The sequence below is a fragment of the Protopterus annectens genome, chromosome 10.part0, assembly GCF_019279795.1.
Source record: "Protopterus annectens isolate FY-2018-M chromosome 10.part0, PAN1.0, whole genome shotgun sequence".
Classification (NCBI taxonomy): domain Eukaryota; kingdom Metazoa; phylum Chordata; order Ceratodontiformes; family Protopteridae; genus Protopterus; species Protopterus annectens.
Window position 1 is genome coordinate 970,918,430 of NC_056744.1, and position 19,933 is coordinate 970,938,362.

General features: G+C 42.8%; 1 protein-coding gene across 1 annotated transcript in view; it reads left to right on the forward strand.

The window, feature by feature from the left end:
- XPR1 (xenotropic and polytropic retrovirus receptor 1) overlaps nt 1–19,933 on the forward strand; it is a 2,667,923-nt gene that overhangs the window by 486,560 nt on the left and 2,161,430 nt on the right. Inside the window, 1 exon segment of the mRNA XM_044085740.1 lies at nt 37–88. Within this exon segment, the coding sequence (XP_043941675.1) occupies nt 37–88 (52 nt within the window).

Sequence of the window (19,933 nt, forward strand, 5' to 3'; positions counted from 1 at the left end):
AGTGTGACACAGCCTTTCTCTTTTTGCTACTTCTAGGCATTCAAGGAGATGCTGTATGCAGCCCAAGACCAAGCACCTTCAGTAGATGGTAAGCGCGACTTTTTGTTTACAACTGCAGAACACAGTGCTTAATTGTTCCATAAGGATAACTCTAACCATTGAAGCCGGTTACGTGGTATTTTTTCTTTTGTCTTTGCGGTTTGTTTTTGCTTTGGAGCATCATAAGTGTTGCATTGTTTAGATGTGAAATGTGAGGAAAATATTAACTTTAAATTATATGGTCAGTAATCAGTGCTAGCTAGGTTTGTTTTTGTTGTTTTGTGTACGTTTTTTAAGAGTACATCAGTTTTAAGGTACACCAGTATTTACAGCTCTCTTAGGGGTGTCTTGACGTTTTTAAGTCTAATTACTTTCATAACTTTCAGATTACAGATGTTCTTCGTGTTTCACTGTTGCAGTCATTACACTTAGGTTATCCTGCTGGCAGGCTACCCTCAGTCGGTCTGAATTCCAAAGTCTGTTTCTGGCGTCGGTTGCTGTCACCTCTTCCCTGACGTCAGTGTGCCAGGGGTATAAAAGATGCAGCCGACGCCATTTTCCTCAGTCTTTTTTTCTGCGCGGTGCCCGAAGCATAAGCAGTTCGCAAGTGCTGGTCGGCCAACTCCTGAGATTTACGTGTTCAAATTTCAGATCCGAAGTCTTCATTAAAAGCTAAGTACCCCATTGGGGAAACTTTTTTCTTGCTCCAGACCGATGTCAGAAAAAGTTAATAATTGTATTTCTTGTGGGAAGCAAATACCTCATAAGGACTTTCATTCTTACTGTATTCCTTGCCTAGGCCCTGACCACAATGTTGCTAGTTGTCGGTTTTGTGCTAGATTTAACCAACGCACTATTAAGCAGCGGTACGATTTTGCATTACACTATTTTGGCAGAAGCTTTAATTATATGATGTCGTCAGATAGCCATCTGACTACTGGAATTCACAAGAAACGCCAAGAAAAAGAAAAGGACAGGCATCCGAGGTCCAAAACAGATGACGAGACTTCTTCTAAGCCAGTCGCCGTTCTCAGTGAGGCGCCTTTGCAGCCCCTGACGCCCGATACTTTAGACACGCAGGCCACTACTGACTCCCACATGGAGTTGCCTAGGCCACTGGAGGCTCAAGGTATTGGACCTTCGGACACTATTCCCTCAGATGGGTCTGGAGCCACTGAGCAGGCATCGGCTTCTGAGGGTATTTTCAGACCAACTCAATTATACATTAAAACGACTTCAGCTTCAAAGGCAAAGACAAAGAAACAAGTACAACAGCCTCTTGGACAGGCCTGCATGCCCAAAAAACAGATGCTCAAAATGGCCGAAGACTTGATTACTTTGATCAGGGGTTCCCATCCCCCACCTGATAAAAGGCCTAGGCAAGAGATAGAATATGAATCTTCTGATCAGGTTTCCATTTCATCTGATTCCTCTTCTGATCAGGAATACTCTCTTCCTCCCTATGAGGATTCTGATGCTGAAGAATCTATCCCTTCAGCCTCTCCTCCTGAGGATTACTCTTTTGGGGAAACCTTGCTTACCATAAGGGAGCATTTCCACTGGGAGAGCCAAGATTTTTCAGAATCTAAGAAAAGGCTCAGAGACTTCCTTTTACTACCACAACACAGGCCCCTAGCTATTCCACCTGTGTTAGACATTGTTGATGATGTATTTTCAGAGTCCAGTCTGACCCCTGACTCCTTACCTCCAGCTCCTGTTAAGCCGGACAGGTACTACAGGGTTCCTGACTCTCATAAATTCCCTTTCAAAAACCCTGCTGCTGACCCAGAAACTATCTCTCAGGGTCCCAAAGGGGTCAAGGCTTCTGCTGCAAAAAAATGTACCCCCTCTGACAGGGATTCTAGGGCATTGGACAGATGGGGAAAAAAGATTTACACTTCCTCTACCTTGGCTATAAGGGCTTTAAACTGTCAGTTTCATATGCTCAAATATCAGCAATATATTATGTCACTGCTTAAACAGAAAATGTTGACTAATTCTGAATGTGCATAAAACAAAGAAATGCAAGATTTATTGCATGCAGCTGAACAAGTTGGAAAGCATACTTTGCAGTGTGGTTTTGATTCTTTGGAGGCCTCCTGCAGAGCCGCTGTTAAGGGTTCTGTCATCAGGAGGCATGCTTGGTTAAAGGAACAAAGTCTGCCTGATCATGTCAAAGCAAAATTATTAGATGCCCCATTACAGCATGATACTTTGTTTGGTGTTAAAGCAGAAGAGGTGTTAAAGAAAATGGAGGACAAAGCTAAATCTATGCAAACAGTTAAGGATTTCTTGCAGGTTCAGCCTCCAAGATTTAGCAGACACTGGCCTGCAAAGAATTGGTCCTTTCCAGTGTCAGATCACAAAGGGGCAGATATAGATGCCCAAGAGGCAGATCCCAGCCCCAAGGCTCATACAGGTCTAAACAATGGGGTGCTTCTACCTCCAAAAGTGGAGAAGACAAATCACAGTCATACAAGAAACAGTCCCAATGACTTCCCCCCTGCCTGCACCAAGCACTTATCTTCTGGCAGCACCTTTAGGGGGAAAACTAGCACTTTTTTCTCAAAACTGGCACATAATAACCCAGGACAAATGGGTCCTAGACATAGTGTCACAGGGCTGCAAGTTTCACTTCCATACCCTGCCAAGGACAAATGGTTGGCCAGACCTGCCAAAACATCAATGGGCAGAGGCACAAAAGCAAATCTCATCCCTCATGGACATGAGGGCCATTCAGTTAGTACCAGAGCAAGAGCAGGGACAAGGATTTTATTCAAGACTGTTCTTGGTGCCAAGAAAGGACAAGACCTGGAGACCAATACTGGACCTATCTATTCTAAATACATTTCTGGATATACCAAAATTCAAAATGTTGACTCTACAGCAACTGCTGCCCATGCTGGGCAAGAAGGCTTGGCTTGTGACTTTAGACCTGAAAAAGGCATACCTGCTTGTCCCAATCAGACAAACATGCAGAAGATACCTCAGATTCAAAGCTGGCTCACTGCATTACCAATTCTCTGCACTGCCCTTTGGCTTATCTACTGCGCCCAGGGTCTTCACAAAGTGCCTGGCACCAGTAATTGCATTCTGCAGGCAAAGAGGAATACAAATGTATCCTTACTTGGACGACTGCCTCATTCAAGCAGAGAACAAGGACATTCTACTACAGCATCTGGCGTTTGTGAAGAGATTTCTAACAGGCCTAGGGTACACAGTCAACAAAAAGAAATCAAAAAGTGTTTGGACTCAACATTACCACAGCCTGGAAACAATGATTACCCTCATTCCCTGCCTGCAACAGGAGTTTCGTTGGTGGGCGAAGCCTTGTCACCAGAACAAGGGACAGCCATTCACTTTACCCCCAGCCAGGCAGACATTAACATCGGATGCATCAGATTATGCCTGGGGGGCCCACATGGCAGGAAGATGTATTCAAGGCACATGGTCCGCAAACCAAATGCATCTACATATCAACCAAAAAGAGATGCTAGCTGTTCAGAATGCCCTGACAGCCTTCAAGGACCTACTTCATCCGGGACAACTACTGATAAAAACAGACAGCACCATGGTCATGTGGTATATAAACAAGCAGGGAGGCACTCATTCTTACCCCCTTTGCAGACTAGCCATGACTTTGTGGGACACAGCATTGACTTACCAAGTACATCTGCTGGCGCAATTCCTGCCAGGAAAGATAAGTACTCTGGCAGACGAACTAAGCAGAAACCTCATGGATCCCCACGAGTGGAAACTGGATCCACAAGTCTTCAGCATGATAACAAAGAAATGGGGATGCCCGGATATAGATCTATTTGCCTCTCCTCAGAACTACCAACTAAAAAGATTCTGCACAAGGAAACTTATCACAGACAAGCATGGAAAGTGGACACCCTATCTTTCAGCTGGAAAAGCTTAGCAGTATATGCCTTTCCTCCACTGCCTCTCCTCCCCAAAGTACTCCAAAAGGTCAGACAAGAGAAGCCAAAGATGATACTGATTGCCCCAGACTGGCCCTGTCAGCACTGGTATCCAATCCTAAGGAACTTGTCTCAATGCCCGGCATGGACCTTGCCTCAAATACCTCATCTACTATCCCAACAAAACAATCAGATCCTGCACAGCCAATTAAAGATCTTAAATCTGGCAGCATGGCGGAAAATGTAGTGATACAAAATGCACCTCTCACTAAAGCTGTAATGGATGTCATTTTGGAGGCCAGAAGGCCTAGTACCAGAAAATCATACGCTGGCAAATGGAAGAGATTCTGTGCTTGGAACCAGGCACAAGGAATTGACACAGCTGTATCAAATATTCCTCAGATTTTGCAATACTTAACTAAGATGCTGGACAAAGGGCTATCCTTTTCATCAATTAAAATTCATGCCTCTGCCATTTCGGTTCATTACAATACAGAGCCACCAATCTTTTCTCATCCCTTGTTAGGCAGTACCTCAGAGGAGCCAAAAACTTAAGGCCTCCAAGTGGATCACCAGTACCAGCATGGGACCTCAATTATGTTTTGGAAAAACTCACCCTGCCTCCTTTTGAGCCAGCCCTACAGCTGATATAAAGTTTTTTATCTTGGAAAACAGCTCTGCTCCTAGCAATCTGAGTCTCAGAGCTACTACAGGCACTCATGGCTGTGGAACCTTTTATCATTTTTTATCCAGACAGGGTTTCTCTGAGGACAAACCCGACATTTATGCCTACGGTAGTGTCCAGTGTGGCCCTTAACCAAACTATTCATCTGCCTACTTTTTGTCCAAACCCACAGAATAAGGGGGAGAGAATTCTGCATTCTTTGGACATACACAGACAGCTACGCTTCTACTTGGACAGAACCAAAGTTTTCAGAAAGACAGAGCAACTACTAGTGGCATATACTGCAGGATCCCAAGGAAAGGCTATCACAAAGCAGACTATTTCAAAGTGGATAGACCATTGCATTAATTTCTGCTATTCACAACATGACAAGCCAGTGCCCAAGGGCATTAGGCCACATTCTACCAGAGCAGCAGCCACTTCAGCAGTCTTCCTCAGGGGAGTACCAACCAAAGACATTTTAGAGGCTGCTACCTGGAGTTCAGTGCACACCTTTACAAAGCACTATCATTTACCACTCTACTCTAAATCCAGGGCAGGCTTTGCCACTGCAGTTCTGCAGGGCCTCATAGCCGCGCCTAATGCTATTTAGCTCCAGCCTCCCAACCATAGCTTTGGTATTCAACCCAAGTGTAATGACTGCAACAGTGAAACAAGAAGAACATGTGTACACTTACCATAAATGTAGATGTTCGAGTGTATTCACTGTTGCAGTCCAGGTTACCCTCCCACCCATCCCCCATATCTTTGCTGCAACTTATCTGCACTTCTCTAATCTGTACAACCTATTTGGTGTATTTGCTTGTTAGATAAAGGTACTATATATTTTGGTGCATGCATGTTTTATTGGCATATTTTTGGCCTACCCTTTTGGGGGCACCTGACATCTGGGGCAAGAAAAACTGAGGAAAATGGTGTCGGCTGCATCTTTTATACCCCTGGCACACTGACGTCAGGGAAGAGGCGACAGCAACCGACGCCGGACCTAGACTTTGGAATTCAGGCCGACTGAGGGGAGCCTGCCAGCAGGATAACCCAAGTGTAATGACTGCAACAGTGAATACACTCAAACATCTACATTTGTGGTAAGTGTACACAACTGTACTTTCCTGTGACAGCATGTTTATCATCTTTAATTTTGGGACATTAATGTAATTTGCCTTAAGTGCAAGTCTATAAGCTGTCTGTTAAAATTAACCAGTTAGAACTATGTGCTTGAAATTTTGACACATTAGCGCTAATTCTCCGTCATACCCTTTTTCACGTGTTCATCAGTGATGCGTAACTTTTGTAAGGAAATAAGTCAGCAATCATAAATGTGGTGCTACATTCCTAATCCCTGAAAACATTATATTTTTAATTAATAAGGTTTCCTACTGTGTAATTATCTGGTGTATACTGTTGCTGTTTGAATCTGCCCCTTTCTTGTCTTCTATTACAGCAGCAAGATATGCAAATTTGTGACAAGCACTACTAATTTAAACTGCAAGTGGCAACCGTAAAATGATGACTTTAAGCATATTTCTAATTTATGACAAGAAAAAGTATACACATATAATATTAACATGTACAATAAGGTAAATCATGCACTGGTAGGTAATGTGTAGTTTTATAGTAATTGATTTATAAAAAGCATACAGTTAATTCCTTGTTAGTTTCAATAATGTAGAAGTTTTGTCTCTGTCTTCTTGGTATTGACTAAGGTTCATTAAAACAAAATGAGTGCAAAAGTAGTTGATTGGGGTGGTAAAAACTGAGCAGCCAGCTGTATGCTGTAAATATGTCACTATCTGTCTGGGTCTACATATTATAGCTAAGAGCTTATGAGTACCATTGTGTAATACTGAGGGATGGTTGTAGAATACAAATAAAGCAAAAATGAAGATTACCTCAACATGTGGACTGGTGCACTGGAATCCCATGACATCGTGGCAGCATTCTCTGCTAAGACAGGATAGAGGTGAAAACTTCCTCTATCCCCACTAACTGCAAGAGATGGCTCTGTTTTCCACCACTCCTTGCAGGTGTATGTGGGCTGTGGTTAACCTGGTCACTTCAGGGGGGAGTGTAGAGGTGGGAAAAGGGTAATGGTGGTTATGGGGCAGGTAAAGTGACAAGCCAAGTCCGAAGTTAGATGCTGAATAGGTAGGGGTAAATAATGAGCACAAGCAGACCACTGTTACTATAAAGCAAACTTTGTACGAGAGGAATAGAAGATAGTCATTTTAGAATACATTTTATAGTTGAGTTTGCTAAGTGGTATCTGTTTGACACCCCAGGACTTTAAATAACATGTACAAATGGATACTTGCAGTATGTATTACATGCACACGGTTACCCAAAGATGCAATTTGTTTGAGAGTTCAGTAAATGTAAGCTAGTAAGTCAGGGATAAAGTGTAATATATAGAAATGTGAATGGTGCTTCTCCTACATTGAATGTTTGCATTCAAGTTAGTAATGGAAACTGAAGAAGTGGTGTCTTTTATGAGAAGTATGTCTAGTTATTTATTTATTTAGTTAGTTTACCAGGGTGGTACTCTAATTACAACAGATCATTTGCAGACACAGCCTGCCATACTTTGATCAGACTTGCATATATTTGTGAAAAAAAAAAAAAGACTTGAATGCTGGGATCAGTTTTATGTGTCAAAACATTGTATATCCTGGAGCACAGTTCGTTTACAATGGTGGAGATTAAGAAGGTTGAATACAGTGCTTTATACGATGGAAGGAACAAATGCAGCAATGATAAAGAAATTGTCATTGTCAAGAGTGAGATTACCACCTATTGGAATTTCAGTGTGTTGGAGAGACACAGTTGCTGTTTGTGGCTTATAGTCCAGGGTAATGGAAGTGAACACTGCATTTCTAATGGGATGCAGAGACTGACTGGAAAAGGGATTCGTTATAAAGAATTATTTTAACTTTGGAAACCTGGTGTTTGTGGTGATAATTCTTGCACAACGTTTGTGGATGGTCTGTTTAGAAACCTGAGTATGCAAACCTGGAATTCACTCCCTGCTGACTACCTATATTTATGTATATGAAGTGGTTTCATCTGTATTTGGTCATGAAAAATAAGTGTCTGTGTAAATAAGGATGGCTTTTATAGACAACTCTTAGAACATCCTCTGTCTTACCAAAATCCCTCTTGCTTGCACAACATTCATGTAAAGCTTTAACCTAGTGTGCATTTTGGTCTGTGTTCTTGCTTGCTTTAACATGCACCCAAAACTTTGTTGTACAGTTTTACTGTTTCATTAATGTACTACCTGCTCTCATTATTTGACGGTGTTGTTTTCTTTATTACTCATTACTGCATGTTATGTCCTATGATGTGCTGCTAAGTATAGGTCTTTCTCCTTGGGTCTCCAGTTAAAATTGGCTTCTGACCCCATCTGATCACCCTTTCATTGAAACAAACGTGTCATCTGTATTTTCACTTTGCAAGTGGTACATCAGACACTTGTAGCTGTAGCTGAAGTTTTGTAAAGTCCAGAAGTGTTGTGTGTGTTCATGTTGGAGGATGGACATCTTTGGATGTCGTTTGTGTAAGTGCTTGTAATTTATATGTAGAATTCTTGGTAGAAATTTGTAAACACTGTAGTAGCTTTAATAATGTCATTAAATAAAGACAATTAAAAGTTTTACACTCTTGTACTGTATAGGAGAAATGAGTCAAGCTGTCTGGATCCATGAATGTAGTGTGCTGTTGTCCTAACTATGACCCAGTTGATGTTCGTGTTTCACTGTTGCAGTCGTCACTTGTGGGTTTATCCCTGCTGGGTATCCCTCGGCCGGCCAGAATACCAGAGTAAAGGTTTCCCTGTTGCATCGGCTGTTGTGTGTGTGTGGCTGACGTCAGGTCGTCAGGGCTATAAAGGGAGACAGCCGACACCATTACATCAGTCTTTATTGCTGTGGAGCCAGAAGCAGTTTTGCGAGTGTGTCAGTCGGCTGTTGCCAAAGTGAGGGCAACCGTCTAAAGCTAAGTACCCTGTTGGGGGATCTTTTCTTGCCTTAAAGTGATGTCAGAAAAAAAAGTTAATAACTGTCTCAGTTGTGGCAAGCATATCCCACACCGAGACTTCCATTCTCTCTGCGTCACTTGTTTAGGCCCAGACCATGACATTCCAGAATGTTGGTTCTGTGCTGTCTTTAATGCTCTTAACTATTAGAAGAAGAGCTGATATTGTAATGAGGCATTTTAGTCAGTCTTTCCAGCAACGTGAAATGGTGTCTGTGTCTCAGGCAGTTTGTGACTTACCTAGGAAGAAAAAGGGCAAGGATAAGGATATGCCTCTAAAAGTTAGGCCCTCTCACAACTCTGGACTACAGTCAACTTTTACTCAAAGCAAGGCTACAGCTGAACTCCATGAGGCACCTTTGCAGCCCCTAACAACAGCCGACGAACCATTGCAAGCCTCTACTAAGACCCATTCGGAGTCCAGTAAGCCACCAGATCAGCCTTTTCCAGCCGGGATGTGTCTTTCTCCTCATGCACTTGGGTCTGGAGCCGCTTTGCAGGCACTGGCTTCCGCTGAGATCTCACCGAAGTCCGAAGTCTGAATTGGACAGATGACAGTGCCAGCAGTCAAATTGACTCAGTATAAGGCTTCTGAACCAGTTAGCACCAAAAAGGTCCCTTCCCAGGGCCCTAGCCTCTGACCTACTACTAGACAACCTTCCCCTCAGTCACAGCAACTGCTCAGGATGGCAGAAGGCCTCATTACTCTGATCAGGTGTAACCAACCCCACCCTCCTACACCAGCCAAAAGAAAAAGAGACACCTCCCCAGTGTTCCTCACTGACCAGGAATCGGGCTATTCTTTTATAGAGGATTCCGACATGGAAGACCAGCCCTTAGCAGGACTCTGATGCTGATGACCCAAGCCTGTCTGCCTCCCCACCTGAGGACCTTTCCTTTGGGGAACCGTAAATACCCTCAAAGAACATTTTCAGTGGGAGGCCCAGGACTTCCCCCAGTCTAAAGAGAGACTAAGGGAATTTCTTGATTTGCCTCAGCAAAAGCCTCTGGCTATTCCTCCTGTCCTCGATGTTGTAGAGGATGTTTTCCTAGAGTCTGCCCTCTCTGCATATTTTCTCTCTCCAGCACACAGGAAGCCGGACAGATACTACAGGGTGCAAAACTCACACAAATTCCTTTTTAAAAACGCTACTGCAGACCCTGAAGTAATTACTCAAGGCCCAGAGGGAGCTAGGTCTAGCTCTTCTAAAAACCTCATCCCAGCTGACAAGGAAAGCAGAGCATTAGAGAGGATGGGTTAAAAGGTTTACACCTCAGCTACTTTAGCTGTCAGGGCATTAAACTGCCAATTCCACATGATAACATTTCAGCAGAATGTGCTGGAACTGATTAAACAGAAAATATCTGCCATGTCTGACAGTAGCACTACCAGAGAATTAGCCAACCTCATACAGTCTAGCTCTCGGGTAGCAAAGCATTCCTTGCATTGTGGTTTTGATGTCTTAGAAGCCTCTACCATGGCTGCAGCTACAGGATCAGTTATCAGAAGGCACGCCTGGTTAAGGGAGCAACCTTTGCCTGACCAGGTAAAATCCAAACTTTTTAGATGCCTCTCTAGATAAGGAGCAGTTGTTTGGCCCCAAGGCCGAGGAGGTCATCAAGAAAATGGAGAACAAAGCCAAATCCATGCAAACTGTCAAGAATTTTTTACAGGTGCAACCACCCAGCTTCAGCAGAAACTTCCCTACTAAGCAATGGTCCTTTCCCCTCTCAAGCAAAACCAGTGCAGAGAAAGGGAAGCAGGGACAGAACCCCTACGCCACAGACATGCAGCCAAAAAGAACTGGGCAGGGGAGTTCTAAACCCACTACCTTCTCCAGGGACTCACAATGACTCCCTACCCCCCTCCCCCAATCCCCCAGGTCCTCAGACAAACTAGGAGGAAGACTCTCCCTCTTCCTAGAAAATTGGCAGGCCATCACCTCGGATCTAGGAGTCCTGAAAATTATTACCAGAGGGTACAGATTCTATTTCAAAGAAAAAGGTCAGGTTGCCCGGATGACCCTGCAGACTAGACAGCAGAAGCTTTTCTTCATATACAAAAGCTTTATGCCCAGGGTGCTATAGAACCCATGCCCAAGGAACAGACCGGGAAAGGATTTTACTCAGGACTGTTCCTGATCCCCAGAAAGGAGGGAACATGGTGCCCTATCCTAGACCTCTCCACCCTGAATCTGTTCCTTCTGGTTCCAAAATTCAAAATGTTAACACTACAAAAAGCACTACCCATGCTGCTGCCACAAGCCTGGCTAGTGACCCTACATCTGAAGGATGCCTACCTGCATATCCCTATCAGCCAGTCCTGCGGGAGCTACCTAAGGTTCAGAGCAGGTTCCCAGCACTTTCAGTTCTCTGCACTGTCCTTTGGCTTATCCACTGCTCCCAGAGTCTTTATAAAGCACAATAATTTAAATGATACAGAGATTCCTTTCAGTGCTAATGTATGTATCATTTTACCAAAGATGTAGTATTAAGAGTCGTTCCGATGTACCTTGGTTAAAATTGGTGTTCAGAATGTACCCCAGCACCCACAGACATGCACATAAATGCTAGCAAAGGGAGTATGCAGGCAGTAAGAAGGTCTGTGTTCAAGGAATATGTTAATGAAAATGGATTCTTTGCATGGTACTAGCAGGCAGTCTTATATTTTTATTAATTCAGATGTTAATGGAAAAATATCACTGATCTATTCCTCGAGGGGAAAAAAAACAAAAAAAAAATCAAGCACTTGTTAATTTAAGCAAGATTACATTTGTCATACCATCATCCTCAAGTTGATTCCAAGAAATAGTTAATCAACACTGCTGTGGAGACTACATATATAAGTGAGTGGGGCATTTTCCAGAGCTTAAAAAAAGGTGCATTGCTTGCAGGGGTTCATCTCATGAAGAGTTCCATCTGTTCAGTTTACGGGCTGCTTGCTGCCTTTTTTTTTTTGTAATTGTACCTGGATCGCGAAACAGCTCAGCATCCCAGCCCCCTTGTTGCTTACCACATAAGTCACTATTGCTACATCCAACAAAGACCTGACAAGGCTGGAGAGTGATACCATCTTTTGTTACATGCAAGCAGGAAATGAGCTGCCTTTATTAGCAAGTCACACACAACATTATTCATACATGGGTGGGAATGAACAATTGCACATTGAATACTTTATTTCTCATCTGTGCACTACATATTAAAGACCAATATTTTTTCCTGTGCTTTACTATACACCACTGTTGTTGGCAGCATATGGTGCAAAATTTAATTAAAACACTTAATTTCTAGGGTGCAGACTGAAAGAACAAAGTGTACTCCTCAAGGTTATAACTGAAGGCTTTATTAGGTTTAGCACAGCAGCACCCAAACAGCTTTTTTTGTTTGGGGTGGGGTGGGGGGAGAGGGTGTTGGGTTGATATCACACAATCTACTTAAAAGGTGAGACTTCTAGACTGAGGTTTGCAATTCTGCCTGTGATAGTCACTTTATAATGAAAGGCGCAGCTTTTAGGGCGGCGCAGTGGTGCAGCGGTTAACGTTGTCGCCTCACAGCAAGAGGATCTCTGGTTCGATTCTCGGCTTGGGTGCCCTTTGTGTGGAGTTTGCATGTTCTCCCTGTGTTCACGTGGGTTTCCTCCGGGTACTCCGGTTTCCTCCCACATTCCAAAAACATGCATCTGGAGCATTTCTCCCCGGGTCTCCGCTGAAAACAGGCTCTGTTGAATCTAGTCGGACTATCCCGGACAACAAATGTTAAATAAAATAAATAAATAAGAAATATTCTTTTAAGAAAGCTCATGCATTTTTCAGGAGGCAGTTTTTATACACTTGGCACACAAACGTATTAGGATAGCATGGTAGTTTGCATAGAACTAACCTAGTATTTTAACGCATGGAATGATGTTAAAGCAACATTTGCATCTCACCCAAGTGGAGCATCAGAGAGTTGAGTACTGTAAACTTGTGACTATGGTGATGTCCAGTGGCTGTATTATGTAAGTTTCTAGTTTTCATATTCTGTATTTGCACAAATTGTTTTGATCATAGGAGGCACAGGTGTCTATTTAATTATGCCCACATCATGTATGCTTAAGTTCACACTTTCATAGCAAATGTCTAATGCATGCTAGTGTGATGAAAACATGCATGAGGGAAAAGGAACGAGGTAACTACATAAAGTCTATTGCATCTAACTTATCTCTACAATTCAGTGTATTTAAGAGTTGATATTTCTTAATTGCCGCTTTAGTAGAAGATGCTTTGCAACTGCTCTGTTTGACGCAACTGTCAAGCTTTTTAGTACTGAAAGCATCTAAAGGCTGCATAAACTGTTTATAATGAAATTTATATGTAGTGGTTAAAAACTCTGTATGCTGGGCCTAAATATCTTTTTGCAATGAAATTGAACAAGTGTGTTACATTTCTTTGCTACAATCTTCCTCCCCCTTCCAAGCGCACACTGAATAACAACCATTTGAAAGCGTTTTGTTTAGCAGTTATGTCCCTGGTCTGAATTGAAGTGCATGCTGTCAGGTCAGTTTTCTTTCCTCACTTATTTTGCAGACTGCTGTTGCTAAATGAATGCACAGAAACTGTTCTTGATGTCTTTTTATTTTGTTTGGGATAGAGGGTCAGTATTCATGCTCAGGCCGAATGTGACAGTGACTGATGACCAGACATTACTAGCAGTGTTACTACCATGTAGCTTCTGCTGCCTGCCTTTCAGTGCTTCTCTGAGTTTGCTCACATAGCTTTGTAGTACCACACACCAGTGGACTTTCCTCTTCCTGGCTGCTGCCTGCTGCTGTCGGACTTCTCAGTGGCATGCTAGAAGGTGAGTAGATTAGGAGATAATGGTGCATAGGAGATCTGTGAGCAGTGAATAGAAAACACATATAATACATGGTATCATCCTAAAAAGAGGAATGGGTATTCCTTACTTTCTAGCGGTACATTTGGAGCAAGCATAGGGTCAAGTGTAGGGCTGCCCCTCGTACAAGTACATTTGAAAACTGGATTGCTACACAGTACGTATTTAAATTTGTTAAAAAAAAATGCTCCTCTTACCAGCAAATCTGGTTTCTCAAGTTGTCTGCGCCCAGTGCTGATGTATTGTCACAGTTTTGTGTCAGTAGATGATTTGATTGATTCATTCATTAATTTAATACAATTATTTATTTCCTTTACTTGCATTTGCTTACTGGAAAAGTTTAACTGGGCAGTAATAGCGACTTCTTTTCAGCATAGGCTTGGGGAGTAAAGCTTTAGAAAATGCAGATTGTATAAATTAGTTGCAGAATTATTTCAGTATGTTAAAAAAACAAGTGTACTACAATGTACAAAAGGAGCAAAACTATACTTACAATACTTTAGGGAGTTATAGTTGTGATTTAGGAACAAGACGCAGTTGTTAAAAATGGTCTTTATTGTTTTGGAAAAATAACTGCAAAACAAGACAACTGCAGTTGATGCATTTTGAAACCACACCCCCAAAACAGGAATAATTAGACGAGTTTTATTTTATTTATTTATTTTTTATAGGTCATTTTCCCCCTCCTTAATCTGCTGACTCAGCTCAACCCCATCTGTTTTGAGCCCATTTGTTGTCCTGCCACCGAGGAGTCTCCAGTGTAGCAGCAAGGGACCTGTGGAGGAGGTCATCATCCAAACAGTCATGAAGGAGTTCTTGCTTGCTCTCATTTGGTGATGTGAGCAGTGAAGGGAGCTTGACTAAGGGCCTGACTCCACATCTTGTTGACTGACTTGAATATCCATGTCACCTCAAGGCCCTGTTATGCTTTCCTCCCCTGCATGCTTTAGCTCCTCCACTTGTTTGAGTCTTCCCATCATAGGCTTCATAAGCCATGCCCAGATCCTTGGCTGTGGTTGCAACGTTGTCACCTGCAGGCATGGAGGGAAATATGCACATGGCCACCCATTCCCTCCACCCAGGTAGGTAATCCAGAGGTGGCTACTAACTTCTTCCTTCCCTGGATGTTCGAGCATCTGAGTTGCTGTTCGAATTCTGCTCCTCTGGTTTATAGTCAGTGTTCTACTGCTGTACTCTGTCGAGCCATGTAGAATTAGACCTGAATCTGTTGACATGGTATTCCAACCATAAAGTCCTATATAACAGTTTTCTGTGTTCATAAGAATGCTTTTCATTAGATTTTATAACCACAAGTACATTGCTATTTTTTACTGAATCATAAAGCTAGACTGGAGGTTTGCGAGGTTATAATTCAATTTGTAGTACTGATTGTACCAAAGAAACCAACATTCTGTTTCCAAGATATTGCCACATTTTATCTGTTATCGAAAGCACTTTCTCTGCTAAGCTGTTATTAGTTGGAATACACAAAACAAACAGAACAACTGTGTATAGTGAGCTGAATTCAGGTGCTCAACCTGAGCCCTAGTTTGCTCATCTAGCAGCCGGCTCCTGTCCCCAGTATAGTCCCCCACCTGCTCAGTTTTTCAAGTGTAGCAAGTTGATTACTACATTTGTTATGTACCATTCGGTTTCTTACAGCCAGATACAGGCCCCCTCATTTCTTCAAGTGAAAAAAAAATGACACCTTTTAAGCTTGCGAATGGTGTTCAGAAATGCTGTTACAGAAAAACAAATTGCAAGTACTGCATTTCTTGATCATGCCCTTCCTGACACTTTGCCACACTTCTGTGCTCAACAAAGGAAGGCTGCCTACAGATGTTAGTGTTATTCCTGTTATACTCTCTTAGACTCTTACAAAACAAATGAACATGAATTCTCTCTCTCTAATACTGTACTTGTTAATTCCCATAAATTAACTAATACTTTCGTAAACATTGCAAATCTTAGTTTTCCTAATGGGCAGCAGTAACATATTTCATAACCTGGCTAAACATAGAACAAAATACTGATGTTTCCTGGGGAAACTACAGTGTGTTCTCCTTGGGTTTTCTGGCTTTTTCATCCCTTCTCCAGCTGCAAGTTGAAGATCTGAAATGGTCTGTCTGGATTAGGAAGCTCACCACACAACCATATCTCCTCCCACTTTTTATCCATGTTTATTAAATGCTGTTTGGTAGCATGTTAGAAGAGGTCCTATTGATAAGACACCTCTGAATGCCAAACTTCCCTTGCTCACTGTCTTCTTCTCTAAAGCCTCACCAAAACCTGCCACTTGAAAGCCTCCTGTACAGAGTCCCATGGAACTCTTTTCTGAAGAAATTAAATAGTAATCAGGAAGTAAAGGTGCACTCATGATGAGCCATGCCCCCTTTCCTTAGTTTTGTTATTGCAATCCCAGAAAAGGCAGTTACTTAATTGACACTGAACATAACAGAAAACATTTTAAATTGGAGAATATATGCAAATCTCCAGAGGATTATACAAATGTAACACTGATACACAGTTTAGGAATATAAACAGCATTATATCAAGTGTCAGAAAAAAAAAATCTGTATTTAAGGTGTGTATGTGTGTCTGTATCTATCTATCTATATATATATATATATATATATATATATATATATATATATATATATATATATATATATATATATATATTAGATGTAGATATCTATCTATCTATAGATATACATGCATGCCTCAGCCACTGTGGCATGCAAATGTCCCTTAACCTCCTAACATAAAAAGGGTACGTGTGTTACCTCAGAAGTTGGTGAGGCACCTGGCCAGGAGTGATGTAATTTAGGAAGTTTCCCCCCAATGCAGTTCTATAAAAGGCTGGAATGAAAAGTTCAGGACTGGCTCAGCTCTACCTTGAACCTATCTCATCATCAATCCTTGTCCTGTGTGTTAAGTCCGTCAAAATTTTAGCACATCTCTCATGATTCCCTTGACCTGTTTTTTTGCAGTGCTGTCCCTTGATAACACTGTGTGCATGCAAAAAGAGAACACAGATAACAGAAGTATGAGAGTTATCTACTGGCAGCAAACCAAGGAAGCCCATTCTCATTTTTACTTGACACCTTCAGCTTGCCAGCAAAGCCCCTTCCTATTCTAATGAGTGGTATTTGCTGCAGCCCTACCGTGTTTCATGCGTTATTGTACTGGGCCATATAGCTCTTGGTATCAAACCTTTGTCCACTGCCAAATGCTCCATTACATGCCATCTTTAGCTGGATCCCATATTGCCTTTATTGGGAATTTTGGAAATAATTTTGTGTTTTTCATTTTGGACTTTGCTACAGTCCCCTGCATTTGGGACTCCTCAGTTTGGGACCTCCCTTTTCCATTGGGTCTAAATCATTCACATCACCAGCTACACGCCAAACACTTAGGAACATAGGTTCCATGCCGAAGGGTGATTTCTGACTTCTCACCCATTTCTCTACAGCAGAATGATAGGAGGATTGCATCTGCCCCTAGCAGTTCATCACAAGAAAAGGAAATTGTCCCAGCTTCCCAGTTCCCTGTCAGAAGTTTGAGATGCAGTAGTGCAAGTCTTGACACTTAGAAAAATAAGCTGAGATTCAACCGGAATGATAACTAATTTCTTGCACTGGGTGGTGTTAGCCCCCCTGCACCCATTGACATAGACACCTGTTCCCCTCACACCCCTACTACTTAATTTATAGTGACTGCAGGATTGCTGTACTCAGGAAGAGAAGGAATAATCCAACATACTGCTGTCTCAGAATTAGTACTTATTCACCTATTCACACTTATGATTTAGTTACTTCCTCAAACATTGAATAGGCTCCCCAGATACCCAGCTATGCTTTCATATATCCTTCAGAAGCAAATTAAATTTGGCCCTTTATTTTGCATAATTCTGTGGAGTAACTACCTTCAGATTTTTACTAGGTAATTGTAGTGCTGTGAACTTTCACTTTGTGCAGGCTATGTTTATTGGACTAATAGGTTATAGGTAGGTACTACGCTATCAGCCCTAGGGCCTATACAAGCCTAGCCTAAAAGGTACCCTGACTTTTGCCACCCAAGAAAATTATTTTCCTGTGCCTCTTGTCGAGCAGAGCCACAGAGGTGATCCCCAGGGTGAATTTCCTATTTCCCATCCAATCATCAAGATTTTTCTTGAAAAGTGCTAATGAGGAGCTTTGTTTGATATAGATAGGTAGTTTGTTCCAGAGTGTGGGAAGTGTCTGGGACAAAGTTTAGGTCTCTAAAGCGTGTAGCTCTAAAGGATTGGGATTTCTTTAAGTGGAGCATGTCCAACAGCTCTGGGTTTGACATAGCTTTGTATGTTAGGCAGAGATCACCTCTGAGTAGGTGATATGCGATGGAGTAAAGCTGGAGTTTTTTGAAACGGTCTGCATAGGGCATCTGTTTGGGGCCGATAATCCTTCTGCAACCTTTCAGTTGTTGTAGATGCCTTGTGAGGTACATACCAAAAGGGGCATTGTACTCTATAATGGGTCTGAGGGACGAGTAGAGGGGAACAATTACCTCTTTTTTTACTGGATGAGAAACCTTTTGTGATGAGGTGCCACGTAGAAGGATTTCTCAACTACTGTGGCGATGTGATTATCAAAGGAGAGACTACTGTCCACCTGTGTCCCAAGGTCTCTTATCACACGTCAGGTGTTAAGTAGACTACCACCTATGTGGTAGGTCATGGGTACAGAGTTTTTACCAAAGGGGATGACAGTGCACTTTTTGGCATTGAGCTTGAGGCCATGGCTTTGACACCAGGCATCTACCTCAGTGCTGCCCTTTTGTAGGATGTCCACATCATTAGGAGTTTCAATTATGGCTCCTAGTTTGCAGTCATCTGTGAACTTCATTAGCCAAAGACCTTCTGTGTTAGCCTGCACTTCAGAAAAGTAGATAGCAAACAGGAGAGGACCCAGGACTGAACCCTGTGGTACTCTACTTGTCACTGGTCTGAAGTCACAGTTGGAGTCTGCTACTTTCACAGTGTGGGTTCTGTCAGTGAGCCACTTGGCAATCTATCTTGTGACATAGGGATTTATTCCTAGTTTAGTGAGTTTATCTATAATTCCAGAGTGGGGGATGGTGTCAAAAGCCTTGGCAAGATCTAGATAGGCTGTTTGAACCACCTTACCCTCGTCTTTGGCTTTGGTGACTGCTTCAAAGAAGTCAGTCAGGTTTAGGAGACATGATCTGCCATTTACAAACCCGAACTAGGTGAGGTCCAGAGTTTGGAGATTACCAGTGTCTTTGTTTATAAGTTCCATGATGATACTTTCCATGGCCTTGCAGACCAGGCTCATTAGGCTAATGGGGCGGTAGTTCCCAGAGTCCGTGATGGCTCCCCCTTTGTGGAGTGGGATAACGGTCACTGTGCACCATTCAGTGGGCACAAAGCCTGAGGTGAAGCTATGATTGAACATGGTGCTTAGGTGCGGTGCCAGTTCATTCTGTAGTTCATTTAGCACGCAGCCTGGTATGATGTTCATTGTGCATACAGCTGCAGTCATTACAGATGGGTTCTCCTGCCGTCAGGCGGGTCCTCGGTCGGCCGAATTCCAAAGTCTAGGTCCGGCGTCAGTTGTCGTCGCTTCTTCCCTGACGTCAGTGCGACAGGGGTATAAAAGAACCAGCCGACGCCATTTTCTTCAGTCTTTCTTGCCGCGCTGTGCCCGAAGCAGAAGCAGTTCGCAAGTGCCAGTCGGCCAGCTCCTGAAATTACGAAAATTTTGCAACCGAAGTCTTCTTGAAAGCTAAGTACCCGTTGAAACTTTTCTTGCCTCAGACCGATGTCAGACAAAGTTAATAATTGTATTTCATGTGGGAAGCAAATACCGCATAAGGATTTTCATTCCCTCTGCATTCCTTGCTTAGGCCCAGACCACAACGTCTCGGTCTGTCGTTTTTGTGCTACATTCAACAAACGCACCATTAAGCGTCGGGTGGAGTTCGCCCAGCACTATTTTGGCAAAAAATTTAACTATATTATGTCGTCGGATACTCAAGACTCCAGTTTTGTCTAAAAACCGCAAAGATAAGGACCGACACACGAGGTCCGCGGCCTCTACCGACACCACGCCAAAGCCTACTACAGGTGGTCCGGTTCTCAGCGAGGCGCCTACGCAGCCCCTGCCTACCGACGACACTTCATTGGCGGTGTCTTCTGTGCCCGAGGTCGCAGGCTCCTCGGCCCACACCCCGACTACAGATACCGAAGCCACTTTTGGTGGTGAATCTCAAAATGTAGACAGGTCTGCCTCCTCTCAAGGTATCTTCAGACCTTCCTCTTCTTTTTCCATCAAGGCTTTCACTAAGTCTAAAGCAGCCATGCATTCTAAGAGACAAGCTACAC